Here is a 21,298-nt window from a genome sequence, read left to right as displayed (position 1 = left end):
AAAGTCCAGAGGCGGGACTGCAGAGAGCCATGAGAAGTTCTCGCTCCCGCGCACCTTCCCAGAGCCCCGATAAAACCCGACGTCGAAGCCGAGGACGGTTCTTTGGGCTCTAAGGATGCCTCCGTCTTTGAAGAAGTTTGCAGAAAGTAGCGAGGGTTATATGTGAATCTGGTTTCCCTTTGGCAATTAGAGCTGAAGGAAGGCTAAAAGGGTGATTTTTCAGATTTTAAAATAAATTCTTCGTTCCGAGTAGAGAAGTGGAGCAAAGCTTGCAAGAATTGTGTGCTTGCATTTGTTATTGTCCACGCACATGGCACTTAAAACACACTGGCACCCCTTTCTAACAAATAAAAAGGTAGTATGCAATCCTTTCCCCAAAAGACTTGCTGTTTAATTTTACATATAACAGAGAGACCAATGATAACTAATACCGGGGGAGAAGATGGAGGAGGAAGGACTGGATTTGGGTGACACCTGCTATCCTCAGCGGTATGCACATCTAGCAGGTTTCATCCCATTTATTTAAATCAGATTCTAGGTGACTCAACCTGACGTAAAAAAACCCCCACCCTCCGCCCGCTGCTCATCGTGCCCAGCTGTAAAGCAGGGATTATATTTATCTCCATCGCGAAGTACTTGGTTTCAGAAAATGTTGGTGCGGTTTGTCGGGGCCCCAGCTGGAAAATACCACAAGAAGTTCAAAGCCGGGTTTCATCCTGTAATTGGATCCTCAAGTTCACAAGTGCAAGAACCAACTGTGCAGGCTGAAAGCCGGTCGGCCCCTCTCTCAACAAGAAACCCTCGCGGCACGGGGCTGCGGGGCTGAACCGCGAGCGCGGCATGCCGAGGAGCCCATGCTTTCTTCCACTACGGACAAAAACTCAATTTTTATTTCAAGCTTTTGCCACCCTGCTTGGTCTGACCGGCTCTCATTTAATTTATTTTTTTTTTTTAACTTCAAGACAACTTCCTAACTCAGGATGCTCTGGCGCTCCTCTTAGGAACGTGGGCATTAATCCCGGTGTCACTTAAATGCCAACTTAATATTTGTTTTCTCTCTGCCTTGACAAGATATTCTTCAGGTCAGGCGGGTATGAAGCGATAGCTATTGAGTGCAATTCTTCCAGGCAAAAAGTGCTACCACCTGAAATCTTATCTCAAAACCACTTGGCAATGTGTTATTTATTTATTTCTGTCATGAAACCTCGTTCGATGTCGAAGGGCCAGAGGATTACAACTCTGAATTTGGGTTTTTCCCTGTCCTTGCTGAAATCTGGCCTTCCAAAATGACACAGAGAGAATCCCTGTTTTGAACTAAAATAGCAGCTACAAGTGTTTTCAACCGTGACCATTTAAATGAGGTTGGGTTGGTTTTTTTTTTTTTTTGCATCTTTGCATTATAGTTTCGTTCTCGGTCTTGGCAATCAGTAGCTGCGGTTGAGCAGTCGAGCCATCTCATGGGGACAAATTGTAATATTGTTCAAACCGTCCCCGATTATTCCTGTTGAGCTCTTTCAGTGAGCTGCCTTTGCTAGGCAAATTGCGACGGGCCCGTTAATAACAGTGTGTTGACAGGGTATCAGAGGTTGCTCTGTGAAGCCAGAGACAGTCATCACCTAAACCCATGGTCTACACGATGGGTTACGGTTTATGATATTCAATGTTTCTAAGGAACAGAAACCCCGCAGGCCAGCAAAGCAATGCCGTCTCGCTTTCTTACTCCCAGGGTAAAATCTGGCCGTGAGGTGAGGTTTTTGGTCTCAGCGGCGATGCTGCTGTCTGCTCGGCACGAAATATGGCAGTATTCCCCCAAAAAGGGCCTGACGCGCAGGGTGGGGACCAAGGTGCGATGGGGTTCACCCGCAGCCACCTGGGCGATGAGCGGCAGGACCTGGGGTGACCCTGAATCCCCCCCCGTCCCCCCCCGTCAGCGCCCTGTTGTACAGCACAACCCACAAACGCCATTTGGGGCGCACCCCCTCACGAAGCCCCTCTATTCTAGAGGACTACATATCCTAGCATGCAATGCTTCCCCTCCGGGAGGGGGGCCGCGGGCAGGACTACAGCTCCCAGCGTGCAGCGCGCCGCGCTGCCCCCCCCCTCCGCTCCCGGCGAGCCGCCGCGCTGCGCGCTGGGAGCTGTAGTCCGGCCGGACGTCGATCACGCACGGTGCCTCCCTCCCACCGCCTCCGGTCTCTGCCCACTGCCCCGCTCCTCGCTCCTCCCCGCGCCGCCGGGTGTCCCTCCGTAGACGGAAGCCGAGGAGGGACGAGGGAGCCGGGGAGGTTGGAGCGGCGCGATGGGGGACTCCAAAGTGAAGGTGGCGGTGCGCGTCCGCCCCATGAACCGGCGAGGTGAGACCCTCCTCCCTCAGCGACAGCCCCCCCCCCCCCCCCCGCCCTCCTCTCCTCTCCCCTCCCCGGCGCTCGCGGGGCTGTGTGTGAGGGGAGCGGGCCTGAGGGGCAGCGCGGGGCGGGAGGGCGGGGGTGCCTGTCCCCATAGGTGTCTATAGGGGCAGGTGTGCCTGCGTGTGGGTGTACAGGTGTGTGTCTCGGCGCGGGGGCGTGTTTATAGGTGTATGTGTCGGTAGGGGTGTGTGCATGTGTATATTTGTTTGTTTGTTTGTTTATTATGCACGCGCGTGTAGGCACAGGGAGGTTTGTGGGCGAAGCCGAGCTGCTCTCACGAAGCGGCAGCCTTCGCTCCCCTCTCCTGACGTCTTTTTCCTAAACTCGCCCTGTTTTATGGCCTTTATTCTTTTTTTTTTTTCCCCTTTCCCCCCCTCCCCGCGGGGTACACCCCTCTCCACACCTCTTGCACCTGCTTTACAGCCGGGCTGTGCCCTGTTCCCGGCTGGGAAAGCTCTTCCTTCTTCCTGCTCGCCGGGGTTTTGGGGAGAAATGCCTCTCTTTCTGGCTTTTTTTCCTGTGCCCTCAGCTCTCTAACCTCTCTTCTTACCCCTCGGTGATTGAGTGGGACGGAGTTAACCAGATGACAGAGGCACTATAAGGACAAAAGAAACAAACAAGAAAACATGGAAGAGGAAATGTGAATTGACGAGAGGTTTTTTTTTTTTGTTGGGCTGTTGGTTGGTTGTTTTTTTTTCCCCCCTCAGCGAAATTTGCCTATGGGTTATGTTAATCAGACCGTGGTCTGAGCATCTGTTTAAATGTTTATTACTTGTCTTAATTAGAAAAACTTGCCCTAGCTTATGAGGAAGCAAGTATGAAAAGGCAACTTCAGCCAAGGAATGGGAAGGTGAAGAAGGCAAAAATCCAAGAAACGCATAGGGTGGCTTTTTTTTGCCCACATTCTCACAGAAGTATGCCAATAATTCCTTTTGGGGAAAGGGAACCAAGTGAAGTCAGTTTAATAGCTGAAGCAAAAAGGGAGGGGGGGGAAGCGCTTTATCTTCCACATGATCTGAAACGAAGTAACTCTTTAATTCCTTTCAATAAATAAGAAAAAAAAAAAGGTTAAAGTATTGAATACAGTATTTCCACACCTTTTAAAATAAAAGTGGGGGAATGTAAAACTGAGTTCACAAGAGCTCTCAAATCCCACATCCAAAACAGAGGAGATAGAGTTGATGTCCTTCCAGTTGGGTAGGTTAGGGCGATCGAGGATGTTTTGACCAAAATCTGCATTTTGTTACGTTTCAGGTAGCAGCTCTCAAAACTGAGGAGGGACCCATCCCTGTGGAGAATTGCTGGGAGGAGACTGAGTGATAGTGTGGAGGAGTTGGTGGGAGCTGGGATGGAAAGGAGCCGAAAGGCGGTGCCTTGTTTCGGTGACAGACGTGGGCTTTCCCCTTGCTCATGTCCCTTTCCTGTCACAGGTCGTTTCCTTGGCTGTGACCCAGACACCTTTGACTGTGTAGTGCTCTTTACCCCCAGGGATTACACAATAATTCAGGTTGGAAGTGACTTCTGGAGGTCTCTAGTCCAACCTGCTGCTTAGAGCAGGTCAAATTAGATAAGGTTGCACAGGGCCTCATTCAGCCAAGTTTTGAATCTCCAAGGATGAATAATGCACCTCTCCCTCCTGGCGTATATCCTGTATATGTTCAGCCCTGAGTTTGCGCGCATGTAGTGGTCTTCAGGCTGTTTCCAGCTAGGGACTGAGTTCTGCAGTCCCTAGCAGGGACGAAGTGGTGGAAGTAAAGGGGAAAAAAATGATGGAAGATTATAGATTTAGAGCAGTACATGTATTTGAAGCTTCTGCCTTCCTGGGGAATATCCTAACGCTGAGCTGCATGAATCTGGGAGAACGGGAGAGTGTATCTTGTTATCAGAGCTATTTTATTGTGCATAAACTTAAAAATGTTACGGACTAGAGAAGATGGTTGTAGCCTGGATGTTAGGAGGCTCATCCAGGAGCAAGGGACGTTTGAGTATCAGTCCTTGCTGTTCATCAGAGAGAAGAGGGACCTGAACCCCACGCTCCTGGCATATAGCTTGGCAGTCGGGGTGTACCTCCTCTCTGTAAGAACTGCTTTGGAGCTATTCAAGCATCCTCTTATTTTGTGAGTGATACCTAAATCCATGTAAGTCTAGCCTAAAAGGTGTCAATGTCTTTTTCTCCTTGAAACAAAATGTCCTGGAATTGTTTTTTTTTGAGTGGATTATTTGTCACAGTCCAGCTGTTTTGGTCAGTTCTAAACAACTGATACCTCCGTGTAGTATTTCTGGTGCTCCTAGAATTTATAGAAACAAACAGTGATATGAAGCCTAGTATTTTTCTTACCTATTTAATGTTAAATTCAAGAATTCGTGTAACTGGTTTTCTCAAGAGTCATCCAGTTGTAAGACTTATGTGGCTTTGCTTTTATAATAGGCTTTGAGGCAAGAGGCGGCTTTCTTGGAAGCTCTCTAATGTGCACTTTGTTCTAAGTAGTATTTGTATGAAGTTCTGGAGCTTTGGACCTGAAGCAAGTATTTGTTTTCTTCAGGATCACGAGTAATGTTCTTTCCTTCCCTCTGTACCAAAGGGCTTAAAATTGCAAACCTGTCAGATGGTTACAACTGTTGAAATTTAAGCTTTGAAATATTCTCAGTGTTTACTTGTGGTGGCGGTTGTCTTTAGTGTTTGAATTATGAATTTCTTAAGGCGAGGGTTTATTAGGTTAATAAAAGTGGTATGTTTAACTATTACTAATTTATACAGCTCATAAAAGTATAACAGGTTCCTTGCACGCCTGCTGAAGGGATTTCTGTATCAAATAGTAGGTTATTCATAGTATTCGCCTTTCAAGGTGATAGTATTGAGGGTCCTGCTTCATTCTCGTGCGAAATGGTAATCTATAAACTAAGATTATAGTACTAATTTTTAGCAGTGAGGGGAAGCATTTGTAATTGTACTTGGGTTTCTTGGTTTTTTGCATCTAGGTTGCTTTTTTGCATTTTGCTTCAAATTAGACCCCAATCCTGCAAACTGTGTATGGAAGCCATGCTTTTCTAAAACTACTGCTATGTCAACACACTTGCAGCGTCACGTCTAAAGTTGTAGGCTCTGCTAGGTAGCAATTGTGACTTCTTTTTTTGCATGCTTTCTGCTTTGCAAACTGGGATTTCGATTAGCATGCTATTATGAATTAAATAATTCAGTACTGTTTTGTTAGAGAAGACTCTTAGTCTTCTGTTTTCTTGGTTTTGTCATTTGCTAAAGTATTTCCTAGTGCACTGTTTTTTTCAGATGGGTTTTTGATAACAATCAGTAAGTTCTTTTGCTGTTGTATTTTAGAGTTGCAGTGGATTTCCTTTTATGAATATTGTCAGTGTTTGACTTCACTTAGCAGATATTCATTATATTTCAGGTAAATGCTGTGCAAAGCTCAACCCGTACCATGAAGCAAAGCAGAGGACAGCTGGAGGCTTTTTAATTAAGATTTGTCTTACTGAATATTTTGTTTTCAGGTGATGGTGGTGTACAGGCATCCCATAAGTACGTTTAAGTCTCTCTGTTTCCTTGTGCCTTTGAATCAATTCAGTGTAGTGTTAATTAAAATATAATATCTTTTATTAGTACTAAAAGACTTACGCTTAAGGGTATAGCTGATGTCACATTAAGCCAGTCAAAACTACTGCTGTTGTGTTGCTACATCTCACTTGGGTTAATGCTTTTCTGTTTGAACAAGAAAAGCAGGAAACTTAACTGCAAAAAATTATGTGTTTAGCGCTTTGAATGAATTTATTGAGGAGCAACACAAGTACCGGTGCTGGCACAAGGCTGGGCAGGGCGGGTGGTGGCATTACAGAGCTCAGGTGGGGAGTGGTGGTGTGGGTGTGCCAGGTTAGGTTTAAACTGTATGGGACCACAGCCTGGATTCTGGCAACGCTGCCAGATTAAACTGTTTGTAGGATTGTGCTGTAAGACCTATGGCTTCCAGCTTAAAAATCTGGATTGCCTGTAAATATCCATTCCGATATCTATTATGTTTCTGTGTATATTCATCCAGACTAGTCTCTATGTTCAAGTGGGGACCCTTTGTGCTTTGATGATAAAGATCCTGTCTCCGGTGCTTGTAAGGAAGGAATTTGCTTCTGTATCTGCAAGCTTCTGACCACGGTGTTAGGTGCTAATTTTATGTCCTCCTACTCTTTGGAGGAGGTTGCATTTCCAGTCACTTGAAATGTTTTGGGGGAGGAGGCGGGGGTTGTACTTGTGTTTTTGTTTGTTTGGGTGTTTTTTCCCACTGGAGATTACAACAGAAGCAATTTATCTATAAATTGGAGTTTGTGCAAGCAGTCTTATAAGATTAATTATGGTATTAGAGTAAATGAAATGGCACCTGTTGTATCCTGATGGCAATATGCAAAACGCAAGACTTTTCTTCGCCATTATCCTTGTCATAAATGAGTGCCTCCAGTTTTTAATATTTCCGGGTGATTGTTGATAACCTATAAAATAGTGTTTGTGGTATGAGCAGGATTAACCTGGAGATACGGTGACAGATGCGTAAAGCATGTAGAGTTAGTGTTTCATCTCGCGTTTCTCAGTGAGGCAATTGTATTTTAAGCACTCCTAAGGTGTTACAAGCGTACTCTCCACTGCCAAAGAACCAGCAAGACTACCAGTCAGTCCGATGTGGATGCCACAAAGGCAAACAATTCTTGTGCTAATTGTATCTTTAGAGCTAGCCTAAAGTGCAGTATGAGATTACCTTGCTGCTCTGGTTTCACGTTTGCTTGCTCCTCCTGAAGTCAACAGAAGATCAGGTACACACACTGAATAGTTCTGCCTTGGCTTTTGGGTGGTTGGTGGCAGAGCAAACACTATTGCATTTCGTTCCTGTTAACTCTGAAGCCCGAAACAAAGCAGCAGCGCCAAGTTGTGCATTGAACTTCCCCAGAGCTCGTTGCTGCATCAGAAAGTCACCAGACTGATTTAATTACTTAGTCTCTGTGAGCTGAGCAGTGCGTGCAGCGGCAGAACTGACTGTGAGTGAGGTTAATGTCCAGATACACGGAGTGCCTTTACTAAAGCTGTTTGGCAAGCTCTTTTCTTGCAGAAAGTGAAACAGCAGAAGATAGAATACATTTTTTACCATTTGGACAATGTAGCGTTAACATGTGAGGAGAGCTTGCTTGCATTCAGTGTGCTCATGAGTTTGAGTTGACTTACACCTCATCATCAAGATTAGGTAGCAGTGTGCTCTTCCAGATGCACTCATACATATTTAATGATCTTTAATTGCTGCAAACTGAAAATTTCATCAATGATATTTGCACAGTTCATATACATAGCAGAGAAGCTTGAAAGGTGCCTGTGCAGATTTCATGTTGGTAGACTTCAGGGACAAGTCAAATTACTGTATTTTTGTCCAGAATGTATCAGTTTATGTCTTATAATTAATGCCCTAAAAGTGCTATTACACTAACTATTTTTTTTCCATTTAAGCTCTTAGCATTGTCATTTAGATGTAAGTTATTTTCACACCCTCTCCTATAGTCAGTTAGTTTTTCCTTTATTTGTGTTGGCTTCTACATAGCAAAGGGCAAAGAGAAAAGTCATTCTAAGGCAACAAACATTGGCAGGGAGACTTGAGGACCCGTGTGTTTGAACTTGCTTTCAGATTTCTTTTTAAAACAAAAACAAAAAAACAGCCTCTTTTTTTAGGTGGCATTTGTTTCATCTGTGTGATAAATAAACTTTTAAATATTTTTAAGTTACTATTTAAACATTTCTCAGTGTTATTGCCATTTGCTTTTTTAGACCAAGAAAGGTACAAGAAAGCAACTGTAATTTCTTACTCAATGCAATTGAAGGCTCAGGCCACAACATTCCAGTTCTAACCTTCAAGGGAATGTTAATCTCCTGAAAATCTACTGGCAATTTAAAATACAAAATTTCTATCGTCTGTCTTTACAGGAGATTATTTTGAGCTTTTGTATTTGGGGCCAGTTTTGGCTTATGAGCTTGGTACATGCACTTCAAACCTTTCACACTTTATTTTTTTATACTTCACTTAGCTTTTCTGAAACTCTGCAAGAGCAGCCGTGCTGGTTCCCAGTGACACTGTCAAGTTTAGTGTCCTGTCTCCAAGGGGTCCTTAGGTGTCGGTGCAGGTGCAGCTGCCCTAAACCTGGTAGTGGGACCAGGAGGAATCTGTCTCAAATTTTATTTGACCTGTGTTATAACACCAGGTTCACATCTTTGTTTCAGTGGGGTTTAGGATCAAATGGTATTTGAAAGGGCTGAAAAACGGTCAGCCATCAGAAGCTAATTTCTTAAATTGAAATCTGATGGAAAAATTTATATGGAAATAAGGGCTCTTGATGAATTGGGAAATGCTTTCCCTTAATTCATCTTATACAATGTGAAAAAATAGAGTATGTAAAGAGGAAAATATGGGAGGTCAAGTAAGTTCTAACAGACTTTTCAGCTGCTGTGGCTGTTGTGCTAAAAGCCGTTAAGATGCCATGGTCGTTACGATGCCACTAGTTTAATAAACTGCAGACAAGCTTATTTACTGTATCATCTTTCATTTTAAGATTATTTCAAACTGCCCTGTAAATGCTGTCTATTAGGATCATTTTGTTTGGTTCTGAAATACGGTAACCTTAAAGGTGGGATGGCTTTTTAGGGTAGTGGCTGAAAAAGCTCCAGTATCATCGCATGGCAGTTCAGATGTTTTCATTATGCTACCTGATGCAGCTGGGTCTGATTCTGTGCTCCTACTAGAGTCAGTGAGTTGGGGATATCATTATCCAACCGCTGTTGTCATTAGTTGCAGCTAATCTATGAAGACAGTTCCCTAACTGATCCGTAAATGAAGGTGGAGGTTTCCCAGAGTTGAAACCATCCAACATTTTCCAAAATACTCCTCTCTTCTTCCTCCAGGATTCAGATACGCTCTTTGTCTCTGCCCCAAACCTGTTTAGTACATTTTAAAATTGCACCTTTGCTAGTGTTTCCTAACGCTGTTGTGGAAAATCTGCTATGTGGAGTTTATGATTACCAGATGTGTGACTGCTATTACAGAGGGAACGTAAACTCCTACCTGTTGTTGGGAATCTACCAGTGCCTGCTGAATCCAGCGTTGCATGTGGTGGTATGCTGCTCCTGGTTTTTCTTGCTCTCTCTTGCTTACTGACTCTTCCACCCTGTTTGAAATGCACCGAATTTCCTAGGCTAGTGAAAAAGCCCAAAGCGTATATGGCTGGTATGAATTCTTTTTACAACACCCATAAGGCTTATCAAAGGCATAGTCATTTAGGATTTACACACGAGAGTAGTTTCAGCTAAGATCCGCATTGCTTGAATCCCAGTTTTTATTGTCTTAGAAAACTTTTGTGAGGAGTTGAAAAATCAAGGGAAATGGGAAGGAGAATGACCTCCTTCAAGCCCCACCTTCCAGTTTCACAAGTAAAATAAAAAGTCATCCAAGAGCCTCTCTGTAAGTAGCTTGGACACACATGACTTAACAATTATTCTTGCACTCAGCCCAGCTTTGCTTAACTCTTCTACAGCTATGAGATGTAAATGTGGAAAAGTGACTAAGATACGTGTTACCCTTTTATTATGGGCGTCACAGCTCTCTTACTCCGAAGCTGTGAAAGAGGCTTTCATTCCCTGCAATAGATGTTTCTTGAGATGTTGAGAGTTTGAGTTTTAATTTTTGAAAAAGCAATTAGCTGATTAGTTTCTTGATTTGATGAAGCAAATGAGTAGTTGATTGTGTTTGCTTGGTAATGACTGAAAGTAGAAGCAGGTTAGCAATAATAATAGGTGAGACTTTAAATCTCATTGAGCTACAAGATTTGTGATAAATCTCCAAAGTTTGACAGTGAGCCACTTCTGTCATCCTTTCACTTCTCCGAAATTTTGTGCTGCCTGAAGAAAAAGTCCTGTATAGTTGACAGAAATAATAATACCAAGCCTTGACAAATCCTTGAGTCCTTACTACGAGGTGAACTAATTGGTGTTTTTGGAGGTGCGTGCTTATCATCTTATCTTGATGCATCATAATTTTGCTTGTTGTTCAGGGGCAGCAAGTACACTGCTTACCTAGGAGACACTGAAACTAGTAAAAGTAAGGGTGGAGTCCATGTGTGATCGTATCCAAAAGAGCAGGAAGATAATTTGTCTATAAGGCTAACCTGCTTTAGTAGTAATAAAAACTTAATGAGGTGGAAATTATGATGATATGATTTTCAGTAGTGGCTAATATAAGACTCATCTCTCAACCTGCTGGAAGCATTACAGAAATCGGAAATCAGTCAAAGAACATGCTTTGTAATGGAGGCAGAATTTGTAGAAAGTGTATGAGGTGCTATTAAAACAGAATTTAAGCTATTTCTTCAGCTAAAAGGAGAGTTGCCACGTGAGTCTTTTGCCAAGGTAACTGGGATAAGTAGCCTTAAGGCTGTCTGGATACGTAACCCAGCTTAGAGGCTGAATATAACTGTTTCGTAGGGGTTTATTTCATGGGACACCATGAACTGATGTAACAGTTCATCTCTGCGGGGAGAAGGTCTCACTCTTCTGCCTCCTCTCTTCCCCTCTGTATAGGTCTACCCGCTTGTTTGCATGGCCTTTGATGTTCTTCAGAGCTTTCACTGGGCTGATATAACTTTCTGTAGTGTCTGAATGTTTTTCATGTTGGGTAGTTCTCTGCCATTGAAGTAACTTAGTGACTTACAGAGGAGTCTGCTGAGCACGGTAGTGGTGGAAGGTGAGCAGCAGGCACAGGTAGCCAGAAGGAAGGACTGAGACTTCCCTGTTTGGCAATAGCTGTTAGGTTGGCTCACCACGTCTTCCGAAACTGTGCTGTCCTCTGTCTGCAGGATGCCTAGGTGAGGGATTTTAACGTTACCTTTGTGATGATGATCATCAGGCAAGGTGTGTTGTACATGACAAATTGGCTTTGAATCGTTCTTCTTTTCCTGTGAGGACATGTGACTTTAAGGAACTCTTGTATCCTGCCTGTGTGCTTTCTTAAAGGTATTTCACAGAGATTTAATGAATACTAGCAAGACCTTGAGTTCAGTGGGCAGTCATGGATGCGAAACCTGCCATCAGCATTCTCTCTCAAGAGGTGGATTAAATAACGTGATAGAGACCATATTGCTTATATACAGTGCGCGCATACCTTATGCTTTGCGTAAGGGAGGTAGCATGTAAAAACCTTCTTCAGTAGTTAAGGAAAAGCAGGTCACTACAATACAGAATGTTAATCACTAACCAGCCAGGCCAAGATAAAGTGGCTTGTCAGATATGGGATGTATGAAGAATATAATTTCATCTAAGCAAGCATGTATTGCATATTAATGATAGGTAAATTGGCTTTCAGGGCGTGGAGAGAAATTAAAATAAACACTGGCTTCTGAAACTTGTCTGTCTCTTCCTTCTACAAAAGCACATTTTAATGACAGAGGAGAGTTTTGTTCAGAAGGATTTCAGTTTCATGTGACTGCCTGCTATGACCACTAATCTTGAACTTTGGCTTGCTTTGTTGTGTTTCGAGTAGCAGAAGGCTATAACATTTCTTTCAAAAAATGTCAATGAAAGAAACTTCCTCGTATTATGTTACTTAACAGTAGCAAGAAGTCTGCAAGGTGCTGTGCAGTAATTAAGATCTGCGGTCTTTGTCTGAGAGATTTTCAGTCTGAGTTCATAAGGTACTGTAAGGTAAAAGAGCAAGTACAGGTGACAAAGAAGGAAAGGGCAGAGATGAAGGACGATGAGGATTATAATTAACATGATTAGACAGGAGCATATTTTGGTGATTCAGCTGAGGTGTTGAACGAATGGTGAATATGGAGGTCATTCAGTGTAGCCCCTCGTCATCACAGCGTGTGAGGGCGTTGCAGAGTGCCTGCTGGGTGTGATTAGTGTGTCATCCTTGTAGGTATCGACACTTGGGTGCAGTTTCCAGGTTCAGCATCAGAGTGTGAGAACATAGGGCTGGACTCGTTTATGTCCAGGCCCCTGTGTCTGTAGGCAATGACTTTGATTGCAAGTGGCTGTGTGCTTTTTTTTTTAATATCTAAGTCCATTTGTCACTGGGTGGATACCTTGGGCAGTGGTCAGTGTTATCTGAAACTTTTATTTTGTTTCCCCCGCCTCTGCGGCTGAGAATTCTCATACATTCCAAATATTCTTATTACTCATAATCTATATCCCATTGCTTAGCGTCATTTGGAAGAGTTGGGCTTTCCAGCTGACTGGGAGCCTGCGGGGAAGGATAAGCCCTTTTCTATACACTTGCACCTAAATTATTTTTGATGGGACTTGAATTTCTCCGAGCAGGTGCCCCAGGACTGACAGCTGGCATGGCATGCTGCAGTATCACCACAGTGGCTGGGGAAAATGTGCTGCAGATGGCAGGGGCAGCTTTTCCCTCCGAGCGTGTGAGGCATTGAGAGAGCAATAAGAAGAGCTGTCAAAGTGGTACCATGCCTAATGGTTCTTTCCCCAGAAGAAATTTCATACTGCCTTGTATATGCTGATTGTCCTTCAGTAAAACCTAAGTGCTCTTTCTTGTTTTGAAAAGAGTGCATGCTTTAAAGCTGGACAGGATCCATCCCATCAGAATATCTCTAGAAGTGGAATTTGGCAATAGTCCTGTTTCTATTCTCTAGCTGATGGGTGGCTGTCAGGCTGCATGAATAAATTTGGTGTCTGGAGGAAGTAATGGTGTATATAATCCTAGTGCTTTAGGAGCAGCACTTGACACTTTCTCATTTCTTTATAGAGCTTGATCTGCATACAAAATGTGTGGTGGATGTGGATGCAAACAAGGTTATTCTTCATCCTGTAAACACCAACCTTTCAAAAGGAGATGCCAGGTAAGATTTTTGAATTAGGAAGGTCAGGTTTCATAAATTAAATGAGGCTCACAACTGGGAAATGTAGGCCTTGATAGAGGGCTTTCAGTTTAAAAAATGATATATATTCTTTCTGCAATGTAATTGCCATCATCTATAAAATAAGGCTGATTTTACCATGCTGGGAAGATGCTTTGAAAACCTAGTGCTTGCTGCATTTGCTTCCTGCTCTAAACAACATGTTAGCAGTTAATGGGTCTGTCAACTGTTTTGTTTGTTCTCGTATGCTATTATGGAACAGGAGAAATTTAAATCTGCAAAATAATTTGAGCGGGGCACAGTTTGTCATTTTGGAATGAAATTAATTTTCACAATTATTTTCTCAAAATGGGCTTGTATTCATTGTGCAAGAAGGGGAATGGGAACATGCTGGAGAGGTGTAGCTCTAGGAGTGTCTTGACAGTGGGGCATTACATGCATCAAAAATACTTGGAAAGGTGGCTAAGGGTAGGGACCAATTTATGTCGGAACTGGCATCAATTTGTTAAAATACTGTGAAACTGAAAAGTCCTGTAATAATTCATAGGGTTAGGGTTGTGACTACTTAATTTATTGCTTATTTGCAAGGGGAGGAAATGAGAAAATGTATGCGTGAAACAAAATAACAGGGGTGTAGGGAAAGGCAAAACCGTTACTGGACATCTACAGTCAATCATGATCTGTTTTCTGGGGAAAAAAAAAGGAAGTGGTCTTAAGAGTGACAGAGATGAGAAAAATTCAGTTAAACACATGGAAGAGCTTTGTTTAAATGCAGCATGTCATAGCTTTTTCATGTAAAGCTGAACTGTATGTCAGCAGTCAGTAGAAGTAATCTTTACCTGATCTCGGATAATTTAAACTTCTCAAACCCCAGTGGCAGTAAATGGAAAAGCAAAGAGATCATCAGGTGCAATATGTACTTTCTATTGTCATCAGCTGACAGAGTTATTACAGACAGTGGGACTGGAGCTTTAATAAGTTACTTAAAATCAAACAGGCTGTGTGCGGTGGGGTGTTTTTGTTTGTGTCAATATCTGCCTCCTCCAGAAACACGTGTATTGTTTAGCTGCCAAATACCTATGCTGATTTGAGCCTTTAAAACTGCTAAAAATGGCAGGAAATTGAAATTCTCGGAAGCCTAGTCAGCCAGAGCTGGATTAAGAATGTTATTCATAGTTTCTCTAAAACATGGCAACCAATCAAATGCTGCATAGTTTATACTCCCTAATATATATGTTTAAAAAATGTTCATGCTGCAGCCATGAGAGAATACATCATGCAAATCCTGCCCTCTGGCAAGGGAGGAATCGGTTGGCAATTGCATTGATGTCCCAGACAAGATGGTGAGCCTAGTGTGAGAAACCAGCGTGCCAGACCGAAGAATACTTCATTTGCATTTTCACAAATACCCATTGCTAATCTAAGCAGGAAGCATAGTAAATTTATATGGGGTGATTTAATAGAAGAGGGAAAAGTGGAGGCCCATTAGCTGCACTAAAGGTTTGCCTGCAAACAGTGAGACAACATCTCTCAAAAACATAGTTGGAGTAGTGAGGATTTGGAACAGGGTCCTATCTAGCATGTGATACCCTTGAGAGAGGCTGCCGCTAAATTGTCTTGGCTTCTGCAGCTCCGTCGGAGGAATCTTAAATATTAGCTCAAGGAAAAGGTTAGTTTTAGTTACAGTTCTTCTAAGTTTGGGAGTTAATTTATGCTCAGGTTCTGCTTCTGTTTCCAAATCCACCGTCAACAACTTTGCTTTGTGCTATAAAACCATTCATTTTGATTTCAGGCTTGTCTAGTGTCTAAGGTGAGCTGAAGGAATTCTGGCAAACCTGGAGTGCTTTTAATTAAACAGAGAAAAGTAAATAATATTGTAAATACACTCTTTAGATGCTTGCAAAGCAGGGTAAGTTTGAAAATCTTAAGAGCTTTGCTGCATTTCTCATTAAGATGCCACAGTCAATTTAGGAACTGGGAAAAGAATTTTGGAAACAGAAATCTGTGCTGTCGCATCCCTACTTGTCATGACTCAGCCATGCTCTGGCAGGGAGTGACATTTGGAAAAACAACTGATGACTTTTGGAAATATGCATGTTTTCCTGCTTCCGTCCTCTCTGGTAGAAACCAAGTCTGGGAGATGGGTAGGTGTAAATAAAAAGTGTAATGGGTGAATCGGCCTGTGTCACAGGTAGGCATATTTGTCCTGTTTCCCCAAGGTGGTCCTCGCAGGCCAGAGATCTACATAATGTGTCTGTCCATCTGCAAAAAATCTCTGCCGGTCAGATCGGTTAAAATGGCAAATACCTGACGTGTTGTTTTCAGTTGTCTCTTGAGTTAAAGAGGAGAAGCAGGCTTTGGAGTTCCTAGGTGATACACCCACCTCTCTTTCTGATTTCCTATGGGACCTGGGAATGAATGTGTACAGAAAAAGTCAGAAATGTCCACTCTCTTTGTGTTTCATATTTTGACAGATACCCAGCTTGAGGCGTGTGGGACCTGACTTTTGGAGATAGCGAATTGGGTTGATGTGATTGTCGCTGAAACATTTTCAGGTCTCCAGAAAACGAGTGTCTCTAGCTGGTTCAAATTTTGCATTAAAAATTAAGGAATGTTTTGAAAATCCGGGTGATAACTGATTGACCTCACTTTCTCCTGTGTCTACAAACCGAGTGTATTATTTACACATTTCTCTAGAGACTTGAGGATTAATAAATGCCTGTAAAACACTTGCTCTTGAAAAAGGAAGTCTCTTTTCATACGACTTCAAAAATCTAGCATCCTCCTGGTAGTTATTCCTTAACCAAGAAGTGACCTTTCCTGAGATAGGGAAATGCAGCAGTTATTTTGTTGAGCAATCCTTAATAGTGCTGTGCAGGTTTCAGTAATCTGATCTCATACAAAAGATCAATTTTAAAATCTGGATGACCTCCAGGCTGGGTAGGCTTTGTTACTAACCTTGGGCTACTGGGGGGCGGGTTTGGTTGAGTGGTGGTTTCTCGTATTAAAATGAAAATGATACTGTGTGGAAATGGTCAACCTTTTCTTTCGTTGCTTTCACAAAATTATTTGCTACAGAGCCTTGAATTTTGTCACAAATTTCCCAAAATGACCTCTTTAAATCAAAATCTTCCCCCTCAAGGATGTGTGAACCTCCAGGGATTCGCTGTAAATGAATAGGCTCATCACCATGACTTGTCGACTTTTTTGTTTGCCTTATGTAGTTGTCTGTTCTCTCTGTTGCAAAGGTCAAGGCTAAAGTTTCTTTATCAACGCGGGATTTACTGTGTGCTGCAAAGATTACTCGTAGCATTATTACTTGGTGGCTCGGGCTTGAAAGAGGGTGTGAACTCATTTTGATTGAAGTGAATAGATAAGTCCTAGGCAACAGTTGGAATGTTTATAGGAATTAATTTTTTTTTAAAACCTCCAAATAGACTCTTATTACTCTAGGTTCCTTTATAGCTTTTTTTTTCTTACTATCAATTTGCTTGTGCTGTCATTTTACATTTCCCAAACAAGACCTATTAAAAAGACTTAAATTAGTATTTTTGACAGGTCAGACAAAGGAGTTTTATTATGTACTGCAGACATAACTGATGTGTAACTGATACAAGCTCAGAAATCAGTTGTGTATTAGTCTGGCATAGGCCTGTGAATGAGCCATGATATTTGTAAAACAAAGCATTTATTAAATCTGCCCAACAAATCGCCTTTGAGCCTTTTTCTTAAGAGAATATGCTTAAAAATGAAAGGAGTGCTGACTTCTGTGTACTTTTGTCACAATTTGTGGTTTATAGATGCCTTCCCTCTTGTTTTGCAGAACAGAGAGATTCCAAAGACTGGCACAGGGTAAAAACTATTCCAAGGAATGAGTGCAGCTAACTGAAGCTGACAAGTGTGTTAATAAACCAGGCTGGGTTTTTCCTTTTCAGCTATTGTATTATCTTTATAATTAGTGCTTTGTAATAGATATTTCAATAATTGAGTATCTTTATAAATACTTTAAAAAAAGTGGTTTGCTTTTAAGGTATCTATTCCTGGGTTTAAACCAGTTTACTTTTGTATATCCCCACAGGCAACGTTTTTGCTCATGAAGTCGTGATACTTAAACTCAATTTGATTGTTTTCTAAGGAGTTCCAGAAACTGAGAAGGGGCGTACTGTTGTCTTAGACTTGAGGATTTTTGTAGCCTTGCAACATCTGAACTTGATGACTTCTGCTTTGATGAGGAACTGGATGAAGCCCAAGTATATTTTTTACTCACAAAGAAATACTTCTATAAGATTCTTCTACCATTCCAAGTCCCATTTTCTTTCTGAGACAAATGACAGCCCTGAAAAAGGCTGTGGGGAGAAATAATTTTGGACTACTTTCCTTGTAATTAAAACAGGGTCACCTTTCAGAGCTGTAGGTAAATGATGCTTACCTTGTTGTGGCTACTACTAATAATACTCCCAAAGAGAAATTTCTTCCATAATGAATAAGATTGTTGAGAGAATAAAACCAATACTCGCAGAATTTAGTGAAAAAGAACAACAACAACAAAAAATCCTACTTATGCAGTAAGTAGGTAATAAATTGCTGTTTTCAGATGAATGATGGACTTTAGGCAGAGGTTGGGTTGAAATAAACAGCCCAGTGTGTTAAAACTTTCCATAGTTTGTGTTCGGACTGAAGCTTTTCTTCTTCTTATAAAGCTGAAGAACCTTTTAATCCTTTTGAAGAAGAAATTAAGATTAGGACCAAGACAGACAGAATGCTGTCAAAGATTTAGCTCTTGAAAAAATGGTACCGGAAAGCAATTATCGGAGTCTCAAGGACTAAGCGATGTTAGTTCACTCGTTTTGAAGGGTTAAGTGTGAAGTGGATGAATGCTAACAAACACAGGCAACTTCTAAATTAAAAAAAAAAAAGGAAGGATTGGAAGGGCTTACTAGTTGTAAAACACTACCGCTGTCCTCCTGGGAATTACAATGTACCTATTGAGCCACGCTTTGTAATCTACTTTAACATGAAAGTTTACAAAATGCCTAGGTACTATGTTAAATAATAGGTAAAGCACCCAGAGCTTTTGCCAAGCTCAGAAAGTGTATTTAGAACTAAATACGATCTTCTCAGGTTCTGTTCTCACCTCTTCTTTGCTCAGTTGCCAAAAACTAGAATAGGGCGTTTGTGCAAGCCCACACAAGCTCCCTCTGCCTGCTCTCAGCCAGAAATCTTGTGACGGTGTTGCCTGATGTGGAGGCAGCGCCAGTGAGCATGCCAAGAGGCAGGATAAGCTCCTGCTTGGCACAGCCTTAGCAGTTATACAATATTTGGTCTGCACAGAGCACGGGTGAAGCTGGCTTTCATCTGGCTGCGACGTGTGTGTGACTCTTTAGCGTGACTCGAGAACTTTCCTTAAAGCTGGCTAAAAGCTGAAAATAAGTCACGACTTAACAGCTCTTGCTGTGTGGAGTATTACAGATCTCGTGCTCTCTTGATAAAAATGGAAACTGCTAATCTTAGTGTAGCTGACTACATGGGAAATGCCTGAATAGTGAGGTGGTAAAACTTGCACATAAATCAATTTCTTTTGCAAAAATTATACATAGGGAGTGTGTGTGTTGGGGAAAACGTACATTAACCAGTGAAAAACTTGCATTAACCAGTTATAAATAATCTCTTTCTGACATGAAGAAGCATATGTATTACTTGTACAATTCACTAAAATGTGTGATATATGTGAAATGGTAGGCAAAAATTCCAGTTAAAGGAAGGTTTAGCAAAAGTTGAAAATATCATGATCCTGTTTATCTAGGTTATAGTATCTTACAATTTTTGCACAATTAATCGGTTCTCCTCATATCTTCCAGAACAGCGTGCAGACATTCAAGATGCCTAGAGAGGAAATGCTGACGTGATTATATAGGCGTTCTTGTATGTGTGTATAAATATGAACTGGAAAAGCTGACTGGTAGGAGTAACCAGGAACACACTGACTTTTAAAAATAATACATGACAGCAGGAGCACGTAGGGGTGCACACTTCACTTTTTCTACCTTAGGAAAGAATGTGCATAATGAGAAAATGGGGAAAATGTATGAAGGCAATGCTATAAATGGAATTATTCTGCAGAACTCCTTGCCCCAAGAAAACAGTGAGAGGCAATTGCTGGTATATAGTCAAGGAAAAATGCACATATTTTCTTGAAAATACACCAGGATCCTGCCTGATGTTAGGTGAGAACCGCTTGGAGAACTGCCTCATCTTAGGTAGTGCTTTATGTATGTGTCCCCAGTTGTTCACGCATTTTACTTCGAAGTATCAGCTGTTGGACACAGCCAGAAATTGAATATTACGTTTGGTGGACCATTTGCGTGATGTGGTACAGTTGCTATTTCACAGCAAAGCAATTTAAAGGAAGAAATATTACTGTCTTTGAAGATGGGTGAAAACTAATTGCATTGCATGCGCCTTTGCTTCTCTGTATCTTTCCTGGCGTTGTATTAATTCCTGCTGTGTTAAACTGCTTGGGGTAGGAACAATTCAGATTAGGATGTGAGTGTGCAGAAACAACACTGACTGCATAGTTGGCTGTGTTACCTCCTTACACTAAGGGGGAATGGCTTGCTATGCAGGTAAGGGTTCATACTGATGTATAAAATTCTAACTGAGAATGAAATTTCTGGGTTAGATGTTAGTTCAGCTTTGTCTTACAGGGAATGGATTTATGCAACGTTTCATAATGCAGAAATGTTCCAGGAAGTTGTGGGGGGAGGGAAAGAGTGTGTTTGTCTTCCCGAGACTGATAGCTGACATGCAGAAGAAAGGGAAGCCTGCCTATCTCAACATCCATACTGGCGTTTTGTGGGCACAAAACGGCTCACAGGAAACTCATGTTTGCGAAAACAGCGCTATGAGATTTTCCTGTATTGCCGACTTTGCCTGTACAGCTCTGTTGCATCTTTGTATACAACTCTCACTTCAAGCATGACCTTGTTCTGTAAAATGATGATTGTTTCTGATGAGCTCCCTCAAGTATGTAGTGCTGCTTTTTATTGATCAGGTCACTGAACACCCAAAATAAGTTAGAAGAGGGGGGGAAAAAATAAGCCTCACCTAAACCGGACAGAGTCATTTAAATGATTGAATGAAGTTATGGTAAAACCATTGTTTTTTCAGTCTATTATCAGAGTTTATTTTGTAGGAAGTCATATTAAACCTATATTATGGACCACACTCCGTACATGTGCATTAAAGCTAGACTGCATCTAGCTGCCAGTCCTCTCTGTTTTACTGAAAAATTACATGTCTAAATATATGTCTAAATACTTCTGATGAGTTGCTGCAGTACCTAGAAATCATTTTCTTTCTTTAAAAGTTTGAAGGTGATCTGTTTGTTTGTCCTGGAAAGATCTTAAATCGGAGAGGAGTTGGGGCAGACAAGGGACGGAGATGATGTCTTGAGGGCAGCAGGGCTAGCACACAAGGCTGTTACTGTGCACCTCCTGAGTCTTTAGTTGCCTGAGTGAGGGATTATATTGCACAAGGAGGTGAACACTTGCCATATAAAATACGTATCTTGTGCAAAATTGGGAAGTAGGAGTTTTGCCAGGAGAGAAGGGGGTTGCTGCGCTTCAAGTCATGCTTTTGAGGAAGTGTATTTGCTACAACTCACGTGCTTTGACTTGAGTAAAAGTGAAAATGCGAGGCAGAAACCCTCCACAAATTCTTGTCACAGATAAAGTTTACAAAAATTTGAACTGTGCTTGTGTGTGTCAATGTGCTTAAAAAAGACCTGTATCCTATTTTGTTTTGCTTAAGAAAATAAAACAGTGAGACTGCGTTAAAAATTTTTTTATAGACAATTCCCCTCCCACCAGTTGGGTCACACCTATTTACTTCTACCTTTTTTTGTGGCTAACAGAGCCATAGCAAATTAGAATTATCTGTTATTTATAAACTCCGTGTCCATATTGTAAGTGAAAACTACTTTTAACATG

General features: G+C 41.8%; 1 protein-coding gene across 3 annotated transcripts in view; it reads left to right on the top strand.

The window, feature by feature from the left end:
* Positions 1–2,255: 2,255 nt before the first annotated feature.
* The window catches only part of KIF13B (kinesin family member 13B), a 133,992-nt gene continuing 114,949 nt past the window's right edge, over positions 2,256–21,298 (top strand). For all 3 annotated transcript variants that reach the window (XM_076332574.1, XM_076332573.1, XM_076332572.1), the window contains exons 1-2: positions 2,256–2,354; positions 13,199–13,292. In XM_076332574.1, the coding sequence (XP_076188689.1) occupies positions 2,300–2,354; positions 13,199–13,292 (149 nt within the window). In that variant the 5' untranslated portion in view covers positions 2,256–2,299. The remainder of the gene's footprint in view (positions 2,355–13,198; positions 13,293–21,298) is intronic.

Source organism: Aptenodytes patagonicus, chromosome 3 (genome assembly GCF_965638725.1).
Source record: "Aptenodytes patagonicus chromosome 3, bAptPat1.pri.cur, whole genome shotgun sequence".
Classification (NCBI taxonomy): domain Eukaryota; kingdom Metazoa; phylum Chordata; class Aves; order Sphenisciformes; family Spheniscidae; genus Aptenodytes; species Aptenodytes patagonicus.
Note: the sequence above shows the minus strand (reverse complement) of the source record. Positions and strands in the feature narration are given on the sequence as shown.